The sequence below is a fragment of the Equus przewalskii genome, chromosome 24, assembly GCF_037783145.1.
Source record: "Equus przewalskii isolate Varuska chromosome 24, EquPr2, whole genome shotgun sequence".
Lineage (NCBI taxonomy): Eukaryota > Metazoa > Chordata > Mammalia > Perissodactyla > Equidae > Equus > Equus przewalskii.
This window is the reverse complement of record NC_091854.1, coordinates 29,573,197-29,599,486: the sequence shown is the minus strand read 5'-3', so window position 1 is coordinate 29,599,486 and position 26,290 is coordinate 29,573,197. Positions and strand designations below refer to the sequence as shown.

General features: G+C 42.5%; 1 protein-coding gene across 22 annotated transcripts in view; it reads left to right on the top strand.

Moving 5' to 3' along the window:
- Positions 1–26,290, top strand: part of SGIP1 (SH3GL interacting endocytic adaptor 1) — a 198,500-nt gene that overhangs the window by 45,761 nt on the left and 126,449 nt on the right. Inside the window, exon 1 of one of the 22 annotated variants that reach the window (XM_070592703.1) lies at positions 2,978–3,082. The exons of 19 other annotated variants lie outside the window; for them this stretch is intronic. In XM_070592703.1, coding sequence (XP_070448804.1) covers positions 3,028–3,082 — 55 coding nt within the window. In that variant the 5' untranslated portion in view covers positions 2,978–3,027. Of the gene's footprint in view, positions 1–2,977; positions 3,083–26,290 lie in introns of those variants that run through there. 2 more of the 22 variants (XM_070592715.1, XM_070592722.1) reach the window with 2 other exon arrangements.

The window sequence follows — 26,290 nt, the reverse complement described above, 5'->3', positions numbered from 1 at the left end:
TGTGGGTTTTCAGAGCCATAGAGCTTTTAAAGAAGACATCTTTTGGGAGAAAAGTTTATAGAGTTGCTGCTCACAGAACACTTGGAGGGACGTCATCTCTGGAGTCCTGATCATCACACGATGAGTAATTTTGACCTTCTGCTTTGAAGGCTTGTGTCTGTATGTGGTTCATGGGGATGAGAGTGACGTCTCTTCCAGGAATTGAGAGAGTGTTGTGAAGAGGCTGGGAGAGCTTGTGCTGGGTCACGTGGGAATGTCCCACAGGACTGAGAACGATGGGAGAGCAGCCCAGAGTCTGCGGAGGAGGACATCTTCCTCCTACCCTCTTAGGTTCTGTGGCCGGCCTAAGAGTTAATCCGACATAAAACAGATCAACAGGAGTAAAGCAGATGAATTTATTTAATACCTTTACATGTTCACAGTTGTCTTCAGAAGCAAAATAAAAACCCAAAAAAGACATTAGGTCTAAAAGCTTATGTGCCTTTTTATACAAAAAGCAGTAAATTGTGGAGGTGTGACAAGACAAAGCAGTTTGGGGCTAAGGGCAGTGAATTGTGGGACAGTGACTGGGAAATGTATGGGGGAAACTAATGGAAGATCAGGGGTTGTTTTAGCAGGTTGGTGTCTACAGGTCCATTTTGGCGTTGACTGCCAGTCTCCGGTGATAAGAATGTTCTTCTCTTCCTGATCCAGGGAGGGCACCCTTCTCATGGGAAATTCTATGACCTGCTTTTAGGTGGAAAGGGAGAGGTCAGAGACCCCTTCCTGTGGCGTGTTCTGAACCCCTTCACGTCCATAAGGTGCATTTAAAACATCCTGTTTCATTTGGCTAACTTTCTCATTCTTCAATTCAAGTTGACCTTACATTTACTTGTAGACGCACCCCCAAATTTTCTCTACTTGTTGTTGTTTTAGAAATGAGCCATTTAAAAATCACAGTCAAGGGACCGGCCCTGTGGTGCAGTGGTTAAGTTCGCACGTTCCATTTCGGCGGCCCGGGGTTCGCTGGTTCGGATCCCGGGTGTGGACGTGGCACTGCTTGTCAAGCCATGCTGTGGCAGACGTCCCACATATAAAGTAGAGGAAGATGGGCACGGATGCTAGCTCAGGGCCAGTCTTCCTCAGCAAAAAGAGGAGGATTGGTGGCGGATGTTAGCTCAGGGCTGATCTTCCTCAAAAAAATAAAATAAAATAAAAATTTAAAAAATAGTCAAAAATCTCAAAATTGAACTCAAGTAGACATAGCACAAATTTAGTAAATGTCTCTTCTGTCATAGCCATGTGTTTTGACATCCTACAGGTGCCTCAATGTGGGTCCTCAGGCGAGTCCCAGCAGCCCTCTGGGCCTCAGCTTTCACCAAGAGAAAACGAAAGAGTGGGTCAGTCTGATTTCTAATGTCTTTTCATTTCTAACACTGTGTAAACTGCATGGTTCACGCCCAGTGCATATGTACTTTGTGGTAAAATCATATCGAGGGCTTTATTTTCTATCCATGGTTAGATTCTGACAAACTTCAAAGTCAATAAAATATGTGTTGTGTGTTTAAGGCTTAAACAGAAACCACCTGTCTTCCGGTGTCTTGGAAAGACAACTAGAGACAGAGTTTGCTTTTGTTATCAGTTACTCATGCTCCCAGCAGACCCAGGCTTCCCCTGACAGTGGCAGTTTTATCATGACACCAGGAGAAAGGTACAACTTATTTAATTTCCAGACTTTTCTTCCTAGGAACATGTGGGCACTGGAGCTGGAGTGAAAGTGTAGCGATGCAAAGTGGGTCGATGTTTCTTTATAAATGGAGGTCAAAAAAATGAGAATTGACAGTAACGATATGGAGATGGGACCTGGGGTTGGGTCCCTCTGGAATCACAAATATTGTTTTCAAGTTGTTGTTAACAAGGAAGGAGATTTGGTAACATTAACACTTTTCTTCCTGAGAAGGAGGTGCTAATGTGGTAGGTATCAATTTGGAGTCACTGAAGATGAGGAAGACTGAGAAACCTTTCTTTGTTAGGTGAAATGAAAGAACTGTAAGAAAGGAGCATCCCATCGCTGATCCTAAGTGCTTGATCCTATTATAATGTGGGGTTAGGGACGTGGGCTTCTGGAATCAGGAACCTGGATTCAGTCTGGCTCAGCCACTAAAAAGCTTTAGGAATCTGTGCAAGCTATTTACCTTTGCAAGCCGCAGTGGCCTCATCTATAAACTGGAGAGGAGGCTGTAGGGTTGTGGCGAGGATTTGAAGAGACAGTGAACCCAGTGCCCACGGTAAACACTCAAGGAATCGATAGCTATTCTTATTACCACACCGCTCTACCTCACATGCCGGCGTCTTCTGGACCAGCCTCTTCTAGTCACCATTTTTGCTCCAAAAATTCATCTATTTAAATTTTCTGAAAGCATTTGTGGTTTTGTTTCTTTTCTTCTCCTTCTCCTCTTCCTGATCTTTCCTCCTTTTTTCTCATCCCTCTTCTCAAAGCAGGTAGGAACGGGTAGTGGCCATATGCCAAACTCTTCTTGAAAGAAGATGCCTCCTCATTAGCCATGTGCCATCTGAAGTTGGGGATCTGGGAATTATCCTTCAGTGATTACAAACTAGACAAAGAGAGTGATCGTCTTGTTTTCCCCACCACCTCCTCCCCAGGCAGGGCTGCTGCCTGCTCAGGGCCACAGCATCAGCTGGGGCACGCCTGGTGCTCAGAGTGCAGCTGCAGCAGGCAGAGTTGAGGAAGCTCCATTTTATTCTTTGAGAAGGGCAACTCCCAGTGGGTTGGGACACACTGGAGTATCTAGAATAAGTACCGAGCTGCTATACCCTAGCTGTACACTGCTACACACTGGCAGGGGAGGTTTTCTCCCAGATAGAGTTCAGGCTGCCACTGGGCCTGCCCTCCTCCCATGTCTATTAAACATTTTTCCCATCCGTCAGAGTCCACTTCAAGTATCACTTCCTCCGTGAGGGCCTTCCTTGGTCCCTCCTCTGACTCCCTTTCCTTCTCAGCTCACAGCATGTGCTTGCAGCAGAGACATGCGTCTTCAAGTCTCCTTGACTAATCCAGTGATGTATTCCAGGACCTCTTCAGGTAAAGGAACCCCTTGAAGAATGCTTGTCATTCATAACTGACCCTGAACAATTTCGTTTAAGCTATTTGTATCTCAGTTTGATAGCCATTCTCTAATTTTAATCCACTCTAACCTTGATGCTTAAATTAACTAATTAATTTTATCCCCCTGGCTTCTGATTCTGACCACACAGGAGACTGGTCACAAGGGAAGCACACAGAGGAGAGAGGTCTCGGGGCCCTTTAGCTAGTGGGTATTCCCATCGTTCGTCTGTGTTACAGTGACAGGTGTACTCATCTTATTTCCCTCCTGTAAGCAAGATCCCAGGCAATTGCTTTTCTACATAAAATGAGGCTTTGAGCATAGCAGGAACTCAGATGATTAATAGTTTGAATTCGACGAGCCAATGTATGTAGAAATCTAGAAAGGTGTTACTAATCCAGGCCTGTCTGTGTGAGTGTGTGTTGTGTATCCAGAGAGAAAAAGAGATAAAGGAGGAACAGGATGGACACAACGGCAGCAGGCTCAATCCTTGGCTACATCTTAACAGTTTCCTTTCTTTCCTTCTTCTGTACTTTCCCTTCCTGTAGAAAGTCAGGATTCAAGACCAGATATTAATTTTTAGCCTCAAGATGAGTTTCTAGGGATCATTTCCCTATTAAGACCTATTCTGACTGAAATATCACATTGTCACTTATAAATGAGTGTGACTTTTTCAAGATCTTACCTCTTGCAGAGACACTTATATTTTAATCATTCTCAGTTTCAGATATAAGTTCCTACCATGTCCTGTTACGGGCATTACTGGGGGTGAACAATATCCAGTGTCGCGTGACAATAGTTCCCCAATCTGACTGTCATCTGAGTCACACGGGAGCTCCTGTTCCTGAACCCAACCCTGCAGATTCTGAGTCAGGATATCTGCATGAGTCTGTGAATGTGTATCTTTAAAAGACTTCCCAGATGGGGCTAATGACCAACTCACGTGGGAACCGCTGGGGTGAAAAATTGAGTCCTGCCCGTTAGGAGTTTATAAGCTGCTTGGGAAGGTTAGAGTTAAGAAAAAATAGTTCACAAACTTTATCTTATGCAATATATAATTTGCATGTTTAAAGTGCCTTAGCTTTTGTGAAGCATTTTATAAAATGCTCTCATATACCCCATTCCTCCTATGAGGTTAAGTAAAGCAGTTGTGGTTTGGTTTTGTTTTTTCCTGAGGAAGATTGGCCCTGAGCTAACATCTGTTGCCAATCTTCCTCTTTTTGCTTGAGGAAGATTGTCGCTGAGCTAACATCTGTGCCAATTTTCCTCTATTCTATGTGGGGTGCTGCCACAGTGTGGCTTGACAGGCTGTGCTAGATCCGTGCCCGGGATCCAAACCTGCAAAGCCAGGCCTCGGAAGCGGGGCGCAGGAATTTAACCTCTATGCCTCTGGGCAGCCCCAGTAAAGCAGTTATTTTTATCCTGTTTTATTTAATGGGTATTGAAGCAAAGATGGTAAGTGACTTGCCTAGAAACTCAAAATCCTGACTGAGCCTGGGTTCAAACAGTGTGTGTCCCCATGCCCTTTACGCGACAAATGGACTCACTGGTCCCGGGCATTTGTTCATGGTGGAATGAGTATCCAGAGCAGGAAGCAGAGAGGATGTGGTGATGTGTCTACAAGTAAAGGATCCAGAGACACACACGTGTTTTCCAGATCATCTAGATGAAAATCTAACGCAAGAAGGAGAGCAGGACTTTCTGTCTTCCTCTTTAAGTGTGTCAGAGACTGGGGTTTCACTTCCCTTTATGTGGGGTTCCTAAAATAGTGTACATGATTACTGGTAGGATTAACCAAGTTTTGTTGTTATTTTTGTTGCTTGTTTTCATCCTCTTTGAAGAAGCTAAATCGAAGAGAAGCCGTGACTGCCCTGTTTTCCCACCATGTCAGTACCCAGCACACTCTTTCTCAAGGCTACATATGCTCAGCTTCACCCACTTTTCACTAGCCCAGCCCTTTACGTGTCTCTGGGCACTCCCATTAGGGTGTACGATGATGGGCGTACGGTGGTGGACACGCGGATGCCTTGCACACAGGAAAGTCTCATACAATTGGGGCCCTGCTGGCTCCCCGTCTTACACCTTCTGCTCCCGTCCTAACAGACCGCTTGTAGTTTTCACAACGTCCTTACTTTCTTATCTGCCGTGGCTCATAGTGCCCATTCTGATGGAAATAAGAACCATCCTTGTTCAAACTCCCTGGACGACCCTCCCTAACTGTATAATACCGATTCCCAATTCTGTTCAAATGTTATTTCTTCCTATAAAGACTGTTTTTGGCGACACCCCCACCCAGGCACAACTGGCCATTCATTCGTTCTTCTTCCTCGTCCTAGTAAGTGCTGACCTCGTCCTGCCAGTTGCTCTGACCAAAAGTTTTGACTCATCCCTGACTCCTCTCTGTTTCTCACACACCACATCCAATCAACCAACTATCCTATTCTCTCTAGTGTCCGAATATATCCCAGATACACTCACTCCTCAGCATCTCCGAAGCTTTCACCCCGGCCTAAGCCACAGTCTGCTCTCAGATGGTCGATTTTAATAGCCTCCTAATTATCCGCTCTGTTTTCATCTTAGCCCCACTTCTGTGGATTCTCTACATGACAGCAAAGGCGATCCCTTTAAAATGTAAGGTAGATCATATCACAACTCTTTAATGCGCTCAAATGGCTTTCCGTCTCACTCAAAAAAAGAGCCAAACTCCTAACAATTGCCTACAAATCCCTAGGTAACCCAGAGACCCAAAATCTCTCCGACTTCCTCCTCCACCTTCTTCCAACCACATTAGGTCCTTGCTGTTTCCTGTCCCTTCAAGCATGTTCTTGCTTCAGGATCTTTGCACTTGCTCTTCCTGCTCCCTGGAACTTTCTTCCCCTGGTCAGCACACAGTACATTCCCTTACTTCCTTTAGGTCTCTGCTCAGATGTCTTCTAACCGGGGAGGGCTTCCTCAAGCCCAGCACATAAAAAAGGACGCACTACTTCAAAACTCTCTGTCACCTGAATCTGCTTTTTCCTGTCTTTCTCTCCACCTGACACGAGATGGATTATTTAGTTGTTCACTGTCTGTCTCTCCATATACAGCAAAAATTTTGTTTGTTGCTCTGTCTTCAATACTCAGTATAGTGCTTGGTACATTTCTTGCGATCTCCTAGCTCTGACCTGTAGATAAGTCTTCATAGATACCAAACCTTTAAAAAGTGTATGGAAAAAATTGGAGAAACTTTATTCTGTAACTTTTTTCTTACCACCATTACTTGTTTTCTTAGTGACTGAAACACCCTGAGACCTGAGAATAAACCATGAAACCTCACTACGTTAGACTCAAAAGCTCAATCTATTTAAACTACTCATTAGTTCCTATAAGGCAGGGCAGTACAGCGGTTAAGGAGTCAAGGCTCTGGAGTCAGCCTGCCTGTTATCAAATTCTAGCTTCAACAGTTACTAGAACTATAATAGAACAGTTACTGTTATTATAGAATGTAGTTTTTATTACTTTCGATTGCACGTAATAACTGTCAACAAGGTATTTCCTAGTAGGTCTGCCAGTATTGACTCAAAGGATAAGTAAAAACTGTGTATGAGCAACACCCATTTCTATAAAAATAATTCAAGTATTAAGGTCCATGCATTCTCTTAAGTTTAAAATGCTTTGCTCACATCCTCAGCTCAGCCCAAGCCAAGTTATTATACATTCTTCGTTGGAAAACTCCAAAGAAGTGGAGTTTTCTTTTGTGTTTCCTGCTGATGACTGGAGAATGATTGTCTCAGTAACACATGGCACCTAATGTGTTTGGTCCTGACATGCTTAACACTTAACCATCAAAACAAAAAGGACTGGAGACTTTTACCAAATTTTACTTCAGCAAATGAAGAAAGGCACAGGACATTAATTACAGACAAATGAGTAGACTATAATTGGGCTAATCCTCTTGTATTGTGATCTAATTGGCCTCACAAAGTCTCAGTTGCCCGCGTTCTATCTAAGGGGCCACCTGAGCTCACAAGAGATGACCTCTCACCCTGCCTAGGGGGTGCTTGTCACAGATGATGTGGAACCTGGGACCACGGTGCACCGTGAGGAGGTGCTGCATTGCCCACTAATGGGTGTCTTGTTGGAAACAAAGCCAGGTCACCAACCACTTTGGCATCAGAATCATACAGAAAGAAAAGGAGAAACACTGACCCAGAACTCAGAGAGGAGGAGGAGGGATTCTGAATCTCCCCTCACAGAAAGGAGAAGGGACAGCCTGAGAGTGGTGACAATGGGACTGGAATCTCTGTCTCGCCAAGTCCATTCAACGCTCCTTCACTCAGCCATGCTCACACGGCTGGTAAAGAAGGCTGTGGGTTATCTAGCAATCTGAAGAAAGGTCATCTTGATGTTGAAAGCGTTCATAAATTCTGAATGAGTAGAAGTGGACTAGAAAAGCAACGGGCTGGGTAATATAGAACATCCTTGATTGTGTAACGCTGCCTTTGGGAAGGGATGGCTTTGCTCTGAGGTACTTTTTCTCAGGAGAAGTGGCCGGATGAACTGGCAAGGGGAGGTAGAAGGATTTCACTGTTAACGTCCCTTCCAGGGAAACTGTGTGTGAAAACGGGTCACGTCCCGGGCCTACAAATATGAATGGAGAGTCATTGTTCTCTGGGAGATCGGGGAAAGGCATTTACCTCTAAGTGTTTGACTAAGTGAGGGGAAAACACACTTCACAGACCGAACATCGTTTTTTTTGTAAAGGGCTTTGCCAGTTTATGGCAGTGGAAAGGCAGTTAACCCTTTTCGGTCAAGGACATAGCAAGCAATTCGAGTTATCTCTGCATGAAACAGGTTAAAAAGATGATCCATCTGGGATAACCTCAGATTATCTAGCCCCCAAATCTCGTTCCTAAATCCTCAGGTCTTTAGTCACTTTAACAGAGTGACACCCAGTTGCACTATGCTAGAAAAAAGAATGTTAACCTAGAGGTGTATGTTGCTTTAAAGCAAACCCAACTTAAACTCAGATTTCTGAAGAAAATATAGATTAGGAAGTGATTTTATTTTACACATATTATAAAGTTCTTTAATACATCAAATCTCTGATGTGTTTGACATTGATTCATAAATATCTGAATTACACATGACTTTTTAGGCCCTGATTAAAAGTCACTTATCGAGGAGAAGGTGAGATAGATATGCCTGTAAGTACCTCAAATTATATACGGTTTCCCAAATAAAATGCCCAGCTAGAGTGGATATATGCCAGAAAAGTCGAAGTGGTTTTGATGAGACCTGAAGGTGGATTTGCACAAGAGATGAGCCATCAGCTCTAGAAAGTAGTTAGGGAAGCTTGGATACATCCAAAGGATTCTCAGAGTGTGTGCCACAATCTCCTTGCCCCAGAATCTCCTAAAGTGCTTGCTCGAAATTCAGATGAACCTCAGGGTTCTACGGAGCCTCGGGGAGTGGGCCCCGTCACTGCATTGAGTGAGCTCCTTAGTTTGTTCTCATGCACCCTAAGCTTTCTCAACCTTTGGGACTGACTATTCGCTTACAAGCTGGATTTAACCATTGCAGAAACTGATGATCCTAATTTTAATTTTAATAAACAAAAACCCAAGTTCCTCAGTATGTGACTAAATACATATAGGAATAATTCTCTGAGCCAGACACCCTGTCATTCGGCAAACTAAAGAGGAAACCGCTACGCTGTCTCAGCTGCATTTCGATGCGCGTCCTTGGTTGAGCCCCATCTTCCAACAGGCAGAGATGAACAGTATCTTTCTTCTGCATCTTCCTTTGTCACGTGGTCTTACATTTGTTTACATGGCTAGTTCCTGTCTGAGCCACTATGATCCCCTTGAAGGAAGGAAAATTATTGCTAGGACATCATCTTTTCTCACTAACTAAAGAAAACTGGAATCACTGCATAGATATTTGTCCCCTTGAGGCATTAGACTGAAGTAATAAAATAATACCCAAGTACTCTTGCTTACACCCCAAGTTGCCCCTGACTCACAGTAGAGTCTCTTAGAAGCATTGCCCTCTCTCTCCTCCAGTGACTCCACCTACAAAATGTGGAAATGTTAGGACCTCCCCTACTTCATTGAACTGTTCAGAAAATGGAGCAATGGTGTTTCGATGTTCTAGGAAGGACCAATATATTAATATGCAAGATTTGTCAATATTTGAGGCCAAGTGATCCAAGGCAAAGATATATTCAGACTAATAATATATGGTAATTTGACTTTTACAGTGAAAGGAAAGAAATAAGAATTAATTGAAGAGAGTTAATTTTTCACTATTTCTAGTTGATCTTCCTTCCTGTATTTTCCATTTCACTGGAGGTCAAGATCTAGAAAGCTCTAAGCACAGCTCATGTGCAGTTAACCTTCACAATATCCCATTCTCATTCTTCATTCTTATCTCCCTTTTGATTTCACGTTTAATTCGTGTTTTATTCTTTGGACACCATTTGCAATAGATCCTCAGCTGAACATTTTCGTTGAAGTAACCAAAATTCTATTATTGTTAAGTGTCCTTTAAGTTTTTTAAATAAGGGAAATATATAGCCTCCTTGGTCTGGCAGTTAAAAGAGTAAGATTTGGTAGAAATGTGGTAAGAAAAGAAAAAAAATCTTCTACCTAATGCAAGAAACAGAAGTAGAACCCATACCTTCCTAATATTTTTTCCCCAGCAGTAAAACACAAGCCTACTTTAATCAATTCAAAAACATGTCTTATGTTCTGTTTAGCATCTAAATATGTCATCATTAACGTTCTTCACTTAGATTTCTGATCCCTATATGCTATGGGGTGATGGTATTGGGTGGGGGTGAAGAGAAGGCGAAGAGTTCAGGGGATTCTCATGACTGGAAGGAAATAGAAGGAATTAATTTGATGTTCACCGAAGAGGCTAAGATCTGTCTATTTTAGACTTTGTTTTCTTAAATCATTTGGGCACAAAAATTTCCTTCTCTTCATTTCTTAAAACGAAACAAAACAGATTCCCTAAACAGTGAACTAGAAGGTCAAGAGTCCTCAAAGCACATTCAGACTGTTGGCCTTTCTAGGCCATGAGTTCCCTGAAGACGGGTTTTCCCAGGGGCTCTTGCGCTGTGCTGGGACTTCCTGCCCCTCTCCATCAAGCTCCATGCCTGTGGTGAAAATCCAAACACCCACAGAAAACGCTCTGCTGGTGCTGCGTTCCCTTATGTCTAATGACCCTAAGCCCTGACGATCAACAAGTGAGGGTGTTTGACGACAAATTCCTAAAACATTACCTGCAAGTAAAGACTTTTAAAGGAACCATCTTCAGAAGTCATGGAAATGGCTGGCTATTCAGACTCTGTGGCTGTAAAAATTCCACCTCTCCTTCTGAGTGTCAAGGTCCTTCCCAGTCCTTCTGGCCCAGCTTAAGTCTCATCTCTTCTATAAAACTATGTCAAGGTCTCATAAAATTTCTATTGGGTTTACAGATTGAGATACTGCTTGTCGTGTGATGATAGAATGCTGTGTAGCATCTTTGTTTCCTGTGTGTTTTCACCTCCCCAATGAGTTTTTAAATTCCTTGGGGACAGAAATTAGATTAAGACCCTAAGAGTACTGAAAAGATGTTGTCATCTACTCTACCACTATATCTAATTCAAAATAAAAATGATGCTATTCAATCAAATAAGGGTAAGAAAGTCTAGCAAATTTCAAAAATTTCTGTACTTGGTTTAGGAAATATCACTCTTCAAAATTTTTTTCCCATTTTCAGTGCCCTAAGCAAGTGCATAGATGGCCTTTTGGGTAATCCTAATCTGTTTGAAGATAAAGACAAATGTTATCCTCATTGTGTGTTCATAAGAATAATTGGATTCTGTCAACATCTGTTAGTTTGATTAACAGAGTCTTATGGTGAATCTCTATAAAATTGGAAGACACATTAGAAAATAATTTTCATCTGAATTTTTGGTTTCAAGTGTGTGTGCTGTATATCTGAATTTTTAAAAATAAGAATGACATTCTATTTCTGAAGCCCAGATGTCAATGGCCCACTTGTCCTCTTTTTCAAACTACCCCAACAAAAAAAAAAACCCCGCTCTCATCACTCTTTCTGCATTATTGAGGAATGTAAAATTTGCTAAATATTTTTCAGGGGCAATGGAGACATTTTAATATCGTGCACTCACAGTAAACTTGAAAGCTTCTGTGTTCATTAATTTTTCTCTAAAGTTGAGCATTGACCATACTACTTCAGGGAGAGAGAAGAGGTCTCTGACACTTCTTTCTATCCTGCAGCCTCTCTCCACATTCTGGATTTGGTACCAAAGTCCCAAAGCATCTTATCAAACCACTTTCCAAACAATGCCAGATTTCTCCTTACAAAGAATCTTGATCCAATTGCTAAACAAGAAAATTTTCTCAGATAATTTTACTTTATTTAGGCCAAGAGTATGATTCTTAGGCTCAACAGAAGCCTATGAGAATGATCTTATCTAGGTGATGGACACAGATTCTCCTTTCCCCCCATTTTGATAAAGTCCCTTCTTTTGCCAGTTCTGTTCACTGTTTTTTTTAATAGACTTTATGTTTTAGAGAAGTTTTAGGTTTGCAGCAAAATTAAGTGAACAGCACCAAGAATTTCTGTATCCTCCCAGCCCCCCATACACATACAGCCTCCCCCACTGTGAACCTCCCCCAACAGAGTGGTACATTTGCTACAATCTATGAACCTACATGGTCACATCATTGTCACCCAAAGTCCGTAGTTTACCTTATGGTTCACTCTTCGTGTTGTATATTCAACAGCTTTGGACAAATGTATAATGACATGTATCCACCATTGTGGTATCATACAGAGTATTTTAACTGCCCTAAAAATCCTCTGTGCTCCACCTGTTCGTCCCTCCCTCCCCTCTAATCCCCGGCAACTATTAATCTTTTTACAGTCTCTGTAGTGTTGCCTTTTCTGGAAGGTCTTGTAGTTGGCATCATGCGGGATGAGCCTTTTCAGACTGGCATCTTTCATTTAATAGTATGCATTTAAGTTTCCTCCGTGTTTTCATAGCTTGATAGTTCTTTTTTTTTTTTTTAACCCTGAATAATAGTCCATTATCTGGAGGTCCCAGAGTTTATTCATCCAGGCACCTACTGAAGGACATCTTGGTTGCTTCCAAGTTTGGGCAATTATGAAGAAAGGTGCTGCAGACATCCATGTACAGGTTCTCGTGTGGACATAAATTTTCTACTCCTTTGGGTAAATACCCAGGAGCTCAAGTAGCTAGATCGTATGGTAAAAGCATATTTGGTGTTGTAGGAAACCACTAAACTGTCTTCAAAGTGGCTGTACCATTTTGCATTCCCACCAGCGATGAGTGAGAGTTTCTCTTGCCCCACAGGTCTGTGCACTTTTCACATGGGTTGGTGGAGCCAGCTGGCTCATAGCACTTATTACTGCATGTGGCTGATTCGGCACCTAGATCTCTTAGGAGATTGCCGTCCAGTCATTTAGGAAAACGGTGCTGATGTGAGTTATACGGCAGAATATATTTCACTTGAAGTCAAAAACAGACCCAGCTGAGACCTAGCTCTGTTCCTCATTTGTTGTGTAACTTGCCAAGTATTATTTTTAATCTCTCATATGCTTTGGTTTCCTCTTCTCCTAAATAAACTTGAGACACCAACATATTTTAAAGAATATTTATCTAATAATATTCTTAAATTAAAGAATAGAACAAATTTCTGCTAAGTTTTGCAAGATTCCTGGTGAATAAGACTATGAGAGGAGAAGTGGAAGACTCTTGTTCATGGTTGCCTTATAACAAGAAAGCGTTTTTCTTCTTCACAACTTTCAGTTATAAAGTGCAATGTGAGTACAAATTTAGAAATTTAAAAATACTTCTGTATCAGATCTAGAAGTGAGAATGAAGAGTATTCGTGGGATGCTCTAATGGGAATAAACAACATATGTGAAAGAAAAAAATAGAAACTTTTTTATTTTGCTGGAATGTAAAGGTTTGTACCCATTAAACTCCTAACACTTATTTAGTCCTCAAAATTATTTCTTTCTCCTCCTTTGTGGGTCGCATTGGGAAATTTGTCCCAATCTTTTAGACCTGTTATTACTAACATAATTTCCCACCCTGTAGGTGCTGAAAATATAACCACAGCCATTTTTTTCAGTACGTCTGCCATTTGTGCTGAACTCTGAGTTGTGGTTTGTTAGTGTGATGAGGAAGGGTGTGGCTGAGGAAGCCTGGCTCAGGACTAAGCAAAGTGGCTTAGAAAATTCATTGAGTTGCCCTTTCCCAGATCTGGTCCTTAACCTTGGGGATCCGGGCTCTTGATTTTGCCAGCTTCCGAAGTGACCAGGCCCCAGGACCGCGTCAATGAGCATGCGGCCCAGACTTATGAGAGATTCGCATATTGAGCATAACTCCAGTTTATTAATTCAAAATTAGAAAGAGGTCCAGCAGCAAGAAAAGCCATGGAGACGGACACCAAGGCTTCCTTTTCCCAGCGTGTGTGTGTTACCGAACTTCTCTAAGCATCAGTCTTCGTCTGCAAATGGGGACAGTAACAGGACCCAAGTTCCCAGGATTGTGTGAGAACTAATGAGATAATGTTTATAAAAGGCATTAGCACCCTGCTTGTCCCTTACTACACACCCAAATGTTAGGGGAAGGGAAAACTTTTGGCTCCTGTGGTCAGTGCTTTCTCTCTCAGAATGAGCTGTTCTGTTGATGTGTGCAGAGTTGGAATAAAAAGGAATCAGGAGATGGTGATGAAGGGGTTCTGGCTTGGACCATGCTTTCCCACCACGGGGATAAAATTTTCAATGATTCCGTTTGCTGGGAGCCCCTTGTCTGAACAGTGCCAGAGACACACTCATCAGGTTTGTTTTCCTAAACACTGTTTTTATATACTTCATGATGATCGTGGACCGTTCAGGTGATGTGGGCTTTCTTTAGCTTTAACACTGCCAGTGACAAACAACTGGCACAGATGTGACGATATCTCCACCAATGCCTGGGGCAGACATCAGGAACCAGCTAGGTTCTTCTCCTGCTGAGCGTGGACTCACCTCAGAATTGTCATCACTACCCTCCAGGCAGGCACGACCAAAAGCTCATCATTTCTACTGGAAGTGAAATGTATTGCCATCCTGGGAAGAGGCCACAGTGAAGTCATCCATCCCAGCTTTCAGCCTAAAACACATTATTTCTCCTCATCGTGTGTTGTTGCCGTTAGTCAGATTTTCCCTGTGCTAAGGCATCTTAGGATACCCCCAAATACCTTCCATAAGCTCACAAAATATGAGATAAAGGTAAAGATAAGAGTTACACTAGTGAACTCCTGAGTTCCATGGTCAGGTTTTGTGCATGTAAAAGAGTTGGTATTTTGGCATTTCCATTCACTGGCTTTCCTAACGTCTTCATAACATTGATGATAAAGGGGGAATGGTTACACCATTCTACAGAATCCATGTTACAGAATACTATCCTGTGACAAAAAGAATGAACTACTGATATGCACACAAACTCAAGAGGTCTCAGGGGAATTATGCTGTGTTGAAAAAGCCAACCTTAAAAGGTTACTTGCTGTATGATCCCATTTGTATAATATTCTTGAAATTATCTATAGAGATGGAAAAGAGATTAGTGGTTACCAGGAGTTAGGAAGAGCGGAGGGAGGGAAGTGGTTGTGCCTATTAAAGGGTAGTGCGAGGGATCCTTGTAATTGAATGTTCTGTAGCTTTACCACGGGGGCAGTCACAGGAATCTACGTATGTTGTAAAACTTCACTAAAGAATACAAATACACACATAACATACACAAGTGCATGTAAAAACTGGTGAAATCTGGATGGTTGGGTGGATTGTATCAATGTCAATTTCTTGGTTGTGATATTGTCCTATGGTCATACAAGATTTACCATCAGAATGGGAAAGGGAGTGAAGGGTACACGGGTGTCTCTATTATTTCTGACAAATGTATGTGAATCTACAATTATCTCAAAAGATTTTTAGAAAGATCCGTGATGAGCGTTTTGGAGACTGCAACAGCATCTTACAGCAAACTATTAAGTATCAAATGAAGGGAATTATTCCTTCAGAATAGTAGGAGAAAATGATGCTCAGGTGTTTTTAAACTTAATGTGGCTGTGCTCTTAATATTTCCTAATATTTCTACTCTGGGACTATTCCCAAAGATGTGTGTGCTCCCTCTCTGACCTGAGTCATCTCTGTTACAGCAGAAAGCTGTTGATCCAACATTCTATGAGACTAAGAATTTTATTTAAAGCCTGAGTTGCTTTATAATTATTTTTAATTTTTAATGTGAAATAGTAAAATAAGTAAGCAAAATGAGATCTGGCTTTTTTTTCCTTAAAAGTGGGAGGGAGAGGATGTTCTGGAGTTCTACTCATTTCAGCCAGAAATAGCAAACATGTGGCATGTGTGGTGCCAGTCTCTGCTCCTGAATCCATGACAGACATCACTAATATTTTAAAGAGCCTAAATTTTCCTCAGAATCCTTCTTAACGTAATACTTCAAATAGCCATTAACAGTAAGTGGCCACTGACACAAGATGGAGCCCAGACAGCATTTATGTGCTAATTCTCCTTCCTAGAGTGTGGGATTTTTCTAGCATACTCTATTCCCTGTCCATGCCAAATAAAAGGACTTTCTGCATCAACATTTGTCTCCTCCCCCAGTTTCACCTCATCTAAGCATGATTTGCATGCTTGCTGAAATGCTTTTATCTTTCATAAATAAAAATTCCCCAAATAGAGTGTTTTTGCATTTAAATGCAACATTCCTTAAAAAGTAGTGCCATGTGTAGCTGGTAGATTGTGAACATATTTTAATTCCTTTGTAGTTCAAGTAGAAAAGATCACAACTGGCCAGTGTAGGGGGAAGTCGGTTCTCTTGAGCATGTGTCTATTTTTTAAGATATTTACCTCTTTTTACAATAATTAATACATACTGGCAACCTTCAGTGTCAAAGACTATTGAGATACAGATGCTAACACCAGTGACTTGTTTTGATGATAAAGGTGCCTTTTAATCCAGAAAAAAGGGAAACAGGTGATTTAAATTTGTTTTCTTTACATGAATTCTATCCAGACCAGTATAAGAAAAGCAATAAAAACTAACAAATTATAGAATTATTTACTTAAAAGTGATAATTCATCTAGTCCAGATCCCTCCTGACCCCTCCTACTACGTGCTAGGGCCATAGTTCCCAAACTCTGTGCCGAGGCGCCCCAGGCTACCGTGGGTGCCACAGGATACTTTAAATTTTCAGGCGGAACCCAGTAATATCCGTCAGACACTGAACGAGCTTAAGGTCCTTCACACTTTCGACCTTAGACCTTGCCACATTCCCTGAGACGACTTCATATCTTTGCAAAGCTGGGTTTTAGACGGTTACTGTAATGAAAACAAGGACGGCATGAAAATCTGTGTGGAACAGGAAATGAAGGGGGCGGCGGTCTGTGCACGACCCACAAGCACACACGTCCCTTTAGTAAGTAGTTGAAGATATTTACAAATACAATAAAACTGTTATTTTCTTTTCTATTTTTTTCTTTCAACTTACGTGCATCATTTTTTTTATCAAACAATTGCTAAGTTGTTAAGGACAAAAAAATACTCATCGAGTTATTTGTGCCCAACTACCTCGTGACTGGAACTGTTAGGTATTTCTGTTTTGTGAAAATGTTACTTAGACATCAAGTGATATGGGCGCCTCTGCTCTAGGGCACTGGCAAGCACACGTGTTTTCTCCTTTATTCCTCATGAAATCCCACAGGTAGGTATGATCAGCCCCATTTTATGCCAGAAGAAATGGAGACTTACAGGGTTTTCATGACTTGTCCAAGTCTAGACCACTGGTCAGTGGCTGAGGCTGCCGGGGTAGGTGACTCGCCTAAAAACTCATAGCCGATCAGAGGCAGAGCTGTGACAAAATCCTGGTGCCTGGCTCCCCTCCCAGGACGCCTTGTACGAAGCCAAGCGTTCTCTGCAAATCCGCATCATCTTCTTCCTCTGAGCGGGAATTTTCGATGTAGAGGTGGACTTCCAGTCTACATGTTTGACTACAAGAATCCTTGTGCTGACTTTGTCACTGCCCCTCTTAATTTGGCGTATGTGAGGACAATGGACGGGACAGGATGACGTGAGGATCTGTGTTACTCTGAATAAACACTGAAACAATGTTAAAACAACTTTCTGCTCCTGTAACCAAGGCGACCTTGGGGCTCTCAGAGGGCAGTGTCCTCCCCTCAGGTTTCCTGTAGCTCAAGGGCTGACCCTGTCTTTCATGGAATTGGACACTTGGGGTCTATGTTCAACCTGGTGAGCTCCAATTTATCCCTGAAGAGAGTCTGGATCTCTCCGTCAGTCCGCCCAGAAGTGGTCCCTGATACCATCTTTTAAGCCCCAAGGGCAGGCGATATTAAAACCCAAGGCCCCGTGAATGCCCATAGAGCCTTCAGAAGATGTGCGCGTTGACTCGGCTGTAACGGGCGTTTGAAAACACCGCCTTCCCCGGCTTCAGGGAGCTTCTGCTTTGCTCTTGTTCATTGGCGTTTGACACACAGCCTTGTGCACAGCATGTTAAGCAGTCCGTGTTCATGCCTTTGGGTTCATTTCAGTAATCCTCTAGAAATTTAATTTTTTAAAAAAGATTCATTACAAAGCTGTGTGATTATGACTCACATTTAGACAAAAATTTGTATCTAAGATTTAATCTTTCTTTGATTTGAATAGCTTTCATTTGTTCAGCTATTTATCAAATTTATTTCATTTGCCAATCATTCTGCTAGAAACTGGAGAGGCGGAGGGAGAACCCGCACAGGGAGCCCTCCTATAAAGGGAAGTCATGAAAATGAGAGGTCATACTCAAGAAGCAGTTGCAATAACAAGGCAGCAATAATACAAAGGCCACAGTAATAATAATAATAAGGCATTCACGAGTTCTGACAGTTGCAGCAAGGAAAGGGCAACCAGCGCTGCCTAGATGGTGTTACCAAGGCGACCTTCCCAGGGGAGGTGATGATTAAGTTTTATCCTGAAGCCCAAGTAGTTTTGCTGGGTGAACATGTTGCAAAGGGAAATTCAAAGCAGAAGGAAGAGTGTGCTCAGCACCTGGGGCTGAAAAGGCGCGTTGTGAGGGAGGATGCAGGGGGCAGTGTCACTGGGCTGTGGTGTGGCACGAGGGCAGCAGCAGGAGATAAAGCCAGTGAGTAGGTGAGCTTGTCATGACGAACGGTCTTGTACACCTCGAAAGGGGGTGGATCTATGAGGAAAAGAGCTGACAGATTTTAGGCAGGGGCATGACCTGATCAGACTTGCAGATTTGGAAAACCACCCTGCCAAGAGTGTGGAGAAGAGCTTGGAACAGGGAAGAAGCCCAAACACGAAGACCTATCCAGGATCCTGCTGCCCCTCAGGAGCATAACTATGAACACCACTTGTCACTGAGTAGGACAGGATTAACTGGGCTGGATTTACCCTTGGGCCTTACTGGAAATTGCATTTTAGAGTAAATCTATGAGAAGAATTTAAATGTTATTAAAAGTAATTTTCTAAAGGGCGTTATGGACCAACTTCACCAACTTGAACTTGCTCAAGGTTTTGTCCTGTTTAGACTCAGTGATCACTCTCTGCATGACCGGTTCTAGTGACATCACTAACGCCTCACTAGACAGGAAGGCCACATGGTATATTGGAGAGTGGAAGGTGCGTGGGCCTTAGAGTCTGACCATCATGAGCTAGAGTACCATCCATCTGTGGCTTTTATCTTTCAGTGAGCTTTTAACTCCCCTAAGCTTTGATTTTCTCGTCTGTAAAAGGCCAATAATAGCTAATCATATATCATAGAGTGGTGAGGATTATCTGAGATTATTTAGTCTTGTATAGAGTATAATATTTAATGTACAGTAGTTGCTCAATAAGAGTTAGTTCCCTTCTTACATTTTGCTGCAGAGGATGTTTCAGACGTATATTCAGAAGCCCAGGTGGCCATTGCCACATTTGCAAGGTTCTCTTTGCAGCGTTCGTCTTTACAGGGCTTCAGAAACCTGGTCAGTCTCTCAGTGCGACAGAGCAAATAGCTCTTCCTCCTGTGTCCACTTCTCAAATATCAACTCCCCCCAGGGTTCACATCTGTCCCAGACTCCCTTCTCAAGAGGCATCACAGCAAAGATGGAATAGTTTAGGTTTGGAAGTCAGACTTGCATTGGAGTTCTTCTCTGCCGCTTACTGTGGGACCTTGGGCAAGTGATTTCACCTCTCTGGGCCTCAGCTTTTTCATTTCTTAAATAAGAGTTATATGGCCTATCTCATACAGTTGTTGTGAAGACTAATAGACCCTCATTTCAGGATTGGCTCTCGACTACTATGATGGTTGAAGCCCTGCTTAAATTCCGACGCTGTTATTCCTGAGCTTCAGAGTGGGATACCCAAGCGCCAAATGAATGTTTTCACCTGCGTATCCCTCTGGCCTCTTGAAATTAACGTGTTTGTGAACTCAACTCCCCGGTAAACTTACTTGTTTTCCTGTTTTCCTGTATTTGCCAGCACAATACATGGCACCATCTTTATCCTAGTTACTTAAAATAGAAATCTGCAGATCCATCCTCTGCCTGCACTCAATGATGAGGTCCTGCCGATTTTAGGTTGTAATTTTCCTTTTTGACCTTATCCACTCTTCTCCATTCCAACCACCATTGGCATCACCATCTCTCACTTGGATCATTGTAAAGTCCCTCCTATTTGATTTTCAGGCCTCTAGTCTTGCCCTCCTCAATTCCTTCCTGCACACGATCACCAAAGTTTTCTATCAAACAACGCGTCTGATGACATCAGCCCCTGCTTAAAACTCTTCAGTGGCTTCCTGTTGCCTCCAAGATAAAGTCCAAACTTAACAGATGATAGAAAAATTGTTATGACCTTGGCCGTTTCTTTCAGCCCCATTTTCCTGGTTTTCTTTACATTCCAGTTGTTCTGAGTAGCTTTAAGCCTGCTACATGCCCCATGCCACCTCCCACCTCCATGTCTTGGTTTAGGCTGTCCCCTCTGCCTGGAGTGCCACCTCCTCAGTTCTTCCCCCACCCCCACCCTGGCAAAGCCAGACAGTGGGGGAGATGCTGGAGGGACACCTTTAAATGCAGTGCAATGTGACGAGGGCCAAGACCTTGTACCTCTCGCTTCGCCTTCCCAAGCCCAGGCGACCGGGACCGGTCCTCACTAACCACTTCTGCTGAACTCAGCTGTCGTATTCATTGTTGATGCCACTCACATTTCCTTGGTGTTTTTCATTTTTTTGGAAACAAGAGTTATGTAGGTGGTATGACTTTCTAAAGGTCTTCTACGGTACCTAGCCTCCTGGGATGGTATGGAGTGAATGCCGTTTGCATAGTAAAAGCTTATTCACGTAGACTCTTATTGTTGACAGTTTGTGATGATTTCATGCCCCAATGTCTCCCTACCAGTGAGAAAGTCTCCTCAGTAGGAACACAAACGGACCGCTCGGCCTTCAAGAACACAAAGTTTGGGGCTGGCCCCATGGCCAAGTGGTTAAGTTTGTGCGCTCCACTTCGGCGTCCCAGGGTCTCGCCGGTTCGGATCCTGGGTGCAGACATGGCAGCACTCGTCAGGTCATGTTGAGGTGGTGTCCATATAGCACAGCCAGAGGCACTCACAGCTAGAATATACAACTATGTACTGGGGGGCTTTGGGGAGAAGAAGAAGAAAAAAAAGATTGGCAACAGATGTTAGCACAGGTGCCAATCTTAAAAAACACACACACACACACACACACAAAGGTTGGTCCTCCTCAAAAGAAGCACAAAGATTGTCTGAAAGCAATTTTTATACTTCTTTAATAAGAAACTCAGATGAGTTTCTCTTTACACTATTTTTGTCAGTTGGGTTCTTTTTTTTTCGGTTTGTTTTTGATCCTGTGTGTGTGTATGTGAAAATAGGATTCTAAAATCTATAATTAAAAGGAAGTTAAATGATCTAGTCCAGTGTTTTCAAAATTTTTTTATCCTGACCCCCACAGTAGTAAAAATATGTTCACGGGACCCAGACATACACATCATGCATAGACACAGATGGAGAGTGAAGTATTTTACAAAAAACAAACACCTGCTCTTCCTATATGAGAGGCACTCTATTTTCTACTCTATTTCATCTTTTAAATGCTTGTCGAAAACCAGTAAATTGATTTCCTGACTTACTAGTGAGTAATTGCCTGTAGTTTGAAAAATGCTTACCTAGTTCAGCTTCCGTTCTGGTGTAGAAAGCATTTCCTTATAATGGATTAACAAAGCACCATTTCTGATCAGTGCATGGATCCCTTTCTCTGTAACCCCGCCTTCCTGAAGCAACGCCCCAAGCATATCTGTCCAATTCCGTCACACACAGACCAAGTTGCTCCTGGTGTCAAGTGAACACAGAGAAGACTTGACTGCGCAGAGAATCAGCGGTCTGGAGAAACCAGAATCTCAGCATCTCAGACCACACGAAGGTTCTGCTAGAGGGACTCGAAAGTCCAAATAGATCTGAGGGGTTCAAAGCTGGGGTCGTACAGAGAAACTTGCCATAGGGTTTGAGAGCCCTAGATTTTGCTCCTGTGACCTGAGCTTCCCAGATACTGAGCCACGGACTAGCCACATCAGAATCACCTTGGAAACTTTTGAATGTATAAATTCCTGGAGCAAAGACTGGGAATGCCAGCATTTTGGAAGCTCCCTGTGTGACCATGCCTGGAAATCCCTGACTTGGGCTTCACGAACCCCGGGCTCCTCTTCCAGAGAACTGTCGCGCCGTCTGCCTCCCTGTCATGGTTGTTATGAGGCATGAACAAAATAGTGTGTGTCAAAGCCCCCAAAACAGCCAAAAGCCCTCCAGGAGCAAGGCACCAGTGTGAAGGTCGTCCAGCTTTTCCTGCCGGTCTGGGCAAATTAGCAATATTTTTCTGAATTTTGAAATTCCAGAGTCGACCGCAGTGTTTAGGCTGAGCATAACTAATAAACCCAAACTGCCAAAGTGCAGAACAGAGGGGAGCATGAGGTTATCTCATAATTTGCATGTTCTCTCCCTGCTCACCTTGAAAATGATGAATTATAACTGGATGTGTAAGAAGAGAGATTCTTTTCTTGTAATGCATTTGAATATTTTGCACCAGAAATTTCCTAGAACTTAAAAATACAATTGCACATAACAATTTACAAGTGTTACCAAATTAAGCCCTTAATTAAAACTCACCTCTCTGAAATAAAATAACCTGATATGCTGTAGTTATTACCTGGGGGAAACAATGAGATTTGTGTGTGTGTGTACACTTTTCTCTTCTTTACACGTCTATCAGAAGAAGGAGATGAGACAATTCACCTACTATTTTCATTGTCAGTGCAGCCTAAGTGAGCCAGTCGTAAAATACATGATAAATGCTATGCTAACGCTATTTGACAGGGGTTTGTCTTGGAAAAAAGAGGTGAGAATAGTGTGCTCAGTCTTTGAGGAGAAGGGATCAAAGGTTTTCAAGCTATTTATGAGGTCTTTCATGGTTCTTCTCAAGTACAGATTTTTATTTACAAATATAGGATATATATAATAGGATTTATATTAAAAAATCACATCCCGTGTAGGATTTATATATCAAATCCCATACTTCCTGAGCGAGTGAATTCGGCGACTGTCTCCACTTAGTGGCCCAGAAGAGAGGAATTTCCATTTTAAAAACGAGTAACTAAAGCTTTCTCAATGTTTTAAAACATAATAAGAAGACTTTTTACACTGGAATTAGAATACGCACTTGCATGGCCTCTGAAAGAGCATGTGATATGTGAAGCCACGCACGAAGAAGCAGCAGAAGAATCACTCACACAGGTCACACTGTCCTCGAGCTCTATATAAATTTCCAGGGTAGGAAAGACCTAATCTTTTTCGGCAAAATCTTTAAGATAGGGTCTAGAAAGGAAGGATAAATGAAATAGAAAGAGAGCAATGCTAAGGATGGTTAAGTTTCCTGTCTCTGATCGTCCCCTATCTAAGCAATTGCTTTCCGACTCTCCCTCGAAGTCTCAGTAAGAAAAGTGGCTATGGAGTATATTTTAACAAAAAATAGCTAGATGTAATCAACACCCAGCAGCTGTGCAGATGTGGGGAATATTCTCACAGTCAGAAAGGGGTCTGAAGGATATCGACTAAAGGTTTGTGTCCTCCTCCCTTTGCTTCCATTACTGACAAGAGAATAACAACACAGTGCTATGTGTTGGCCAACACTTATAGCTTATGAATCCCCTTCACGGGTCTTATCTTATTTGACCTTCACAGGAACCTGGTGAGATAGCTAGACTCTGTCCCTGGAGAGCCAGCCCTCAGGTGAGCTAAACGTGATGAGAGTCTAAGAAGGGCAAGAAGCCACTTTTCTACAGATCAAAGAAGTTACTCCAAAGCTTGCTCCTTGGGTTTACTCCCAGGCTTCTGAATTCCATCTCATAATGTAGCAGAATAATCTATGAAACAAAACTACTAGAATGCAGACACAGAAAGATTCCGCCTCGATGAGTGGAGAGAAAGCCTGCGTTTCTGTCACGGAGGGGTGGGACAATGAGATTCCTCCATTGAACATGGCATAGTGTTAGGGCAAACCATATGATATTGTCAAAATAGTCAAATATGGACAATTTTATACAGTATAACTTAAAAGGAAAGATCATTTTCTAGATTTCTGGTGTCAACTTGAGCCCAAGCCCTCACTCCACTCCTGCTTTGTTATGTGATCTTGACCAAGTCCGTTTACCAGTTCCTGAACCCATTTCTTCATTGGTGACAAATAATGTTTTTCTCACTGGACAGTTGGGAGGATCAAAGTATGTGATGTGGTGAATGTCTAATTCGTAAGCGATCACTACTATATAACTACAGTGTGAATTGTTGCATTGTATCGGCCACGCGGTAGCTGGGTTTTGCGTAATCTGAGATGTCGGAGTCTCCCCTGATCCCTGTTTAGCCCCTTATTTCTAACTATTAGTCATCTCAGGTTCTTCCCACCCCTCAATCCCACATCCAGTCATTCACTGAGTTTTCCCTACTTTATCTCCTAAATAATTGTTTAATCCATTCTTTTCATCTCCACTTCTATAACACAGCCCAATTGCAGGTCCCCATCATATCTCTTGACTGGATTACTACAATGGTCTCTAAATTAGTCTCTCTGCTTCTCGTCTTTACTTCTCAGTCTGTCTTCCCAGCTGCATACATTCTAACTATGTAAATGCTTTGCCAAAAGCCTACATCTGCTTCCTAATAACCTGCGGAACAAAGTCCAGGTCACTTATTATGGCACAAAAGGCCCCCGTGACCTGATCCTTACCTACCTTTCAGCCCTACCTCCTGTCACTGTCTCCTTCTTACTTAGTTTTAGTAACAAATAGCAAATTGTCTTTAGTTGTCCATACATGTCATCCATTTCATCCTTCTGTGCCTGTTTGTGTGATTTCTTTGATCTGGAATGTTCATCCTGCTTTTTTGTTCCTGCCGGACTTACTCTTCCTCATCTTTTGAGACTCATATTGTACATGTCAGATGAGCCTCTGCCCCGAGTTCCCTGGGTGGGGTGGGTGCCTTTTTCTCTGCTTTCATAGACTCTAACTACTGCACGTAAGCATACCCTAATGTCAGGCTATATTGAAATTTTGTAGTATGAATCTCTCTTCCCAACTCAGCAGTGCTTCTCAAAGGCAGAAGCTCTATCTTATTTATCTCTGTAGTCCAATATCTAGAATAATGTCCAGTGTGTAGTAGGTCCTCAATAAGCATTTGCCAAAAGTTTTTAGGTGGGTTGCAGGAGGCAGTTACCAAGGGAGAATGCAGTTCTGGCCTGACTTTGGCAGACATTGTCTGGGCAGACATTAAAGGCTGTCTTATCTGCCTGCACATTTGCTCTAGAGCAGTGGTTCCCCAGGTGGAGCCCCAGGGCCAGAGTTCTCTGGACCCACAGGCGCTCAGACCAGGTGCTTACCTCATCTCATCACCCCACCTGAAAGGTAGAGAAATGAAAGTAGACATAGAAATAGGAAGCTGTCAAAGAGGGCTGAGGACACGTGACACCTCTGAGACGTTTTCCTAAAGAACTGTAGTGTGACTTTGTTTTCAACCTGGGTGCTTGAAATGGATTTGAGGAGACGGTACTGTGGTTTTTATACCAGACTGAGCCCTAATGAGATGTGGGGAGAAGCAATCATTCTAGATAGCACGAACTACTTGTGTTACCTGGTGTGTCCCAGAGCTCTTAGCAAATACAGCAAAACAATGACTCGTGACCCCTTACAATGACTCATGACCTCTTTGTAGCCCCAAACAAGCTGATATTCTTGCCCTGACGGTTCATAAGGGCTTTGAGTTTTGATCTGGAGGGAAATGCAGGTGAAGGTGTCTGAGGGTGAATGGAAGGAGGATGTGAAGTTTCCTCGTTAGTCTGATGCCACTGATTCTCTCTGCGGTTCAATTAGCCATGACTCGAGAGAAAAGGCAGTGAGGCTGAATGTTCCTGGACGGAAGCCCAGTCCTCCAGGTAAGGTTTCAATTGCTCTGTGGCTCGGCCAACACCATGTGACCTTAGTGTTGGAATTCACCTGAGTATTCTAGGAGGCGGAGGTCACCTTTCTTCCTCCATGCATATCTTTTCATCTGAGGAATCTTTGAGGTCTCTCTGACATAGATAATTTCAAGACACTGGAAGAATGGAGTTAGCTCTCAGATTTTTTTTTAATAAACACTTTTAAAAGCGTTGTATAGTAGGAAAAAATACTAGATGTAGAGTCAGACACAAATATATTTAAATATTAGTGCAATTTATTACCCACGGTGTCTTACATATGTCATGTAATCTCTTAGAGCCTCTGGCTACACATACATAAAAAGTGGACGGATGATACCTACCCAGCAGGATTGATTTATAGATTAAATGATGTAAGATATGTGAGAGGGCCTAGCATTGTAATTAGCACACAGTAGGAACTCTGTTTATTTTTTCTTTCATCATCATTGCTAATGACCAAGCTCTTTAGTCTCTATTTCTGCTTCTGAAATAACTGGATTTTTTCTCCTCCTTATACTCAGTTTTAAAAGCTGCAGGTCCAGCAAAAGCCCTGTAGCTGTTTGTAATAGAAACAGATGGATGGCTAAACCAGCC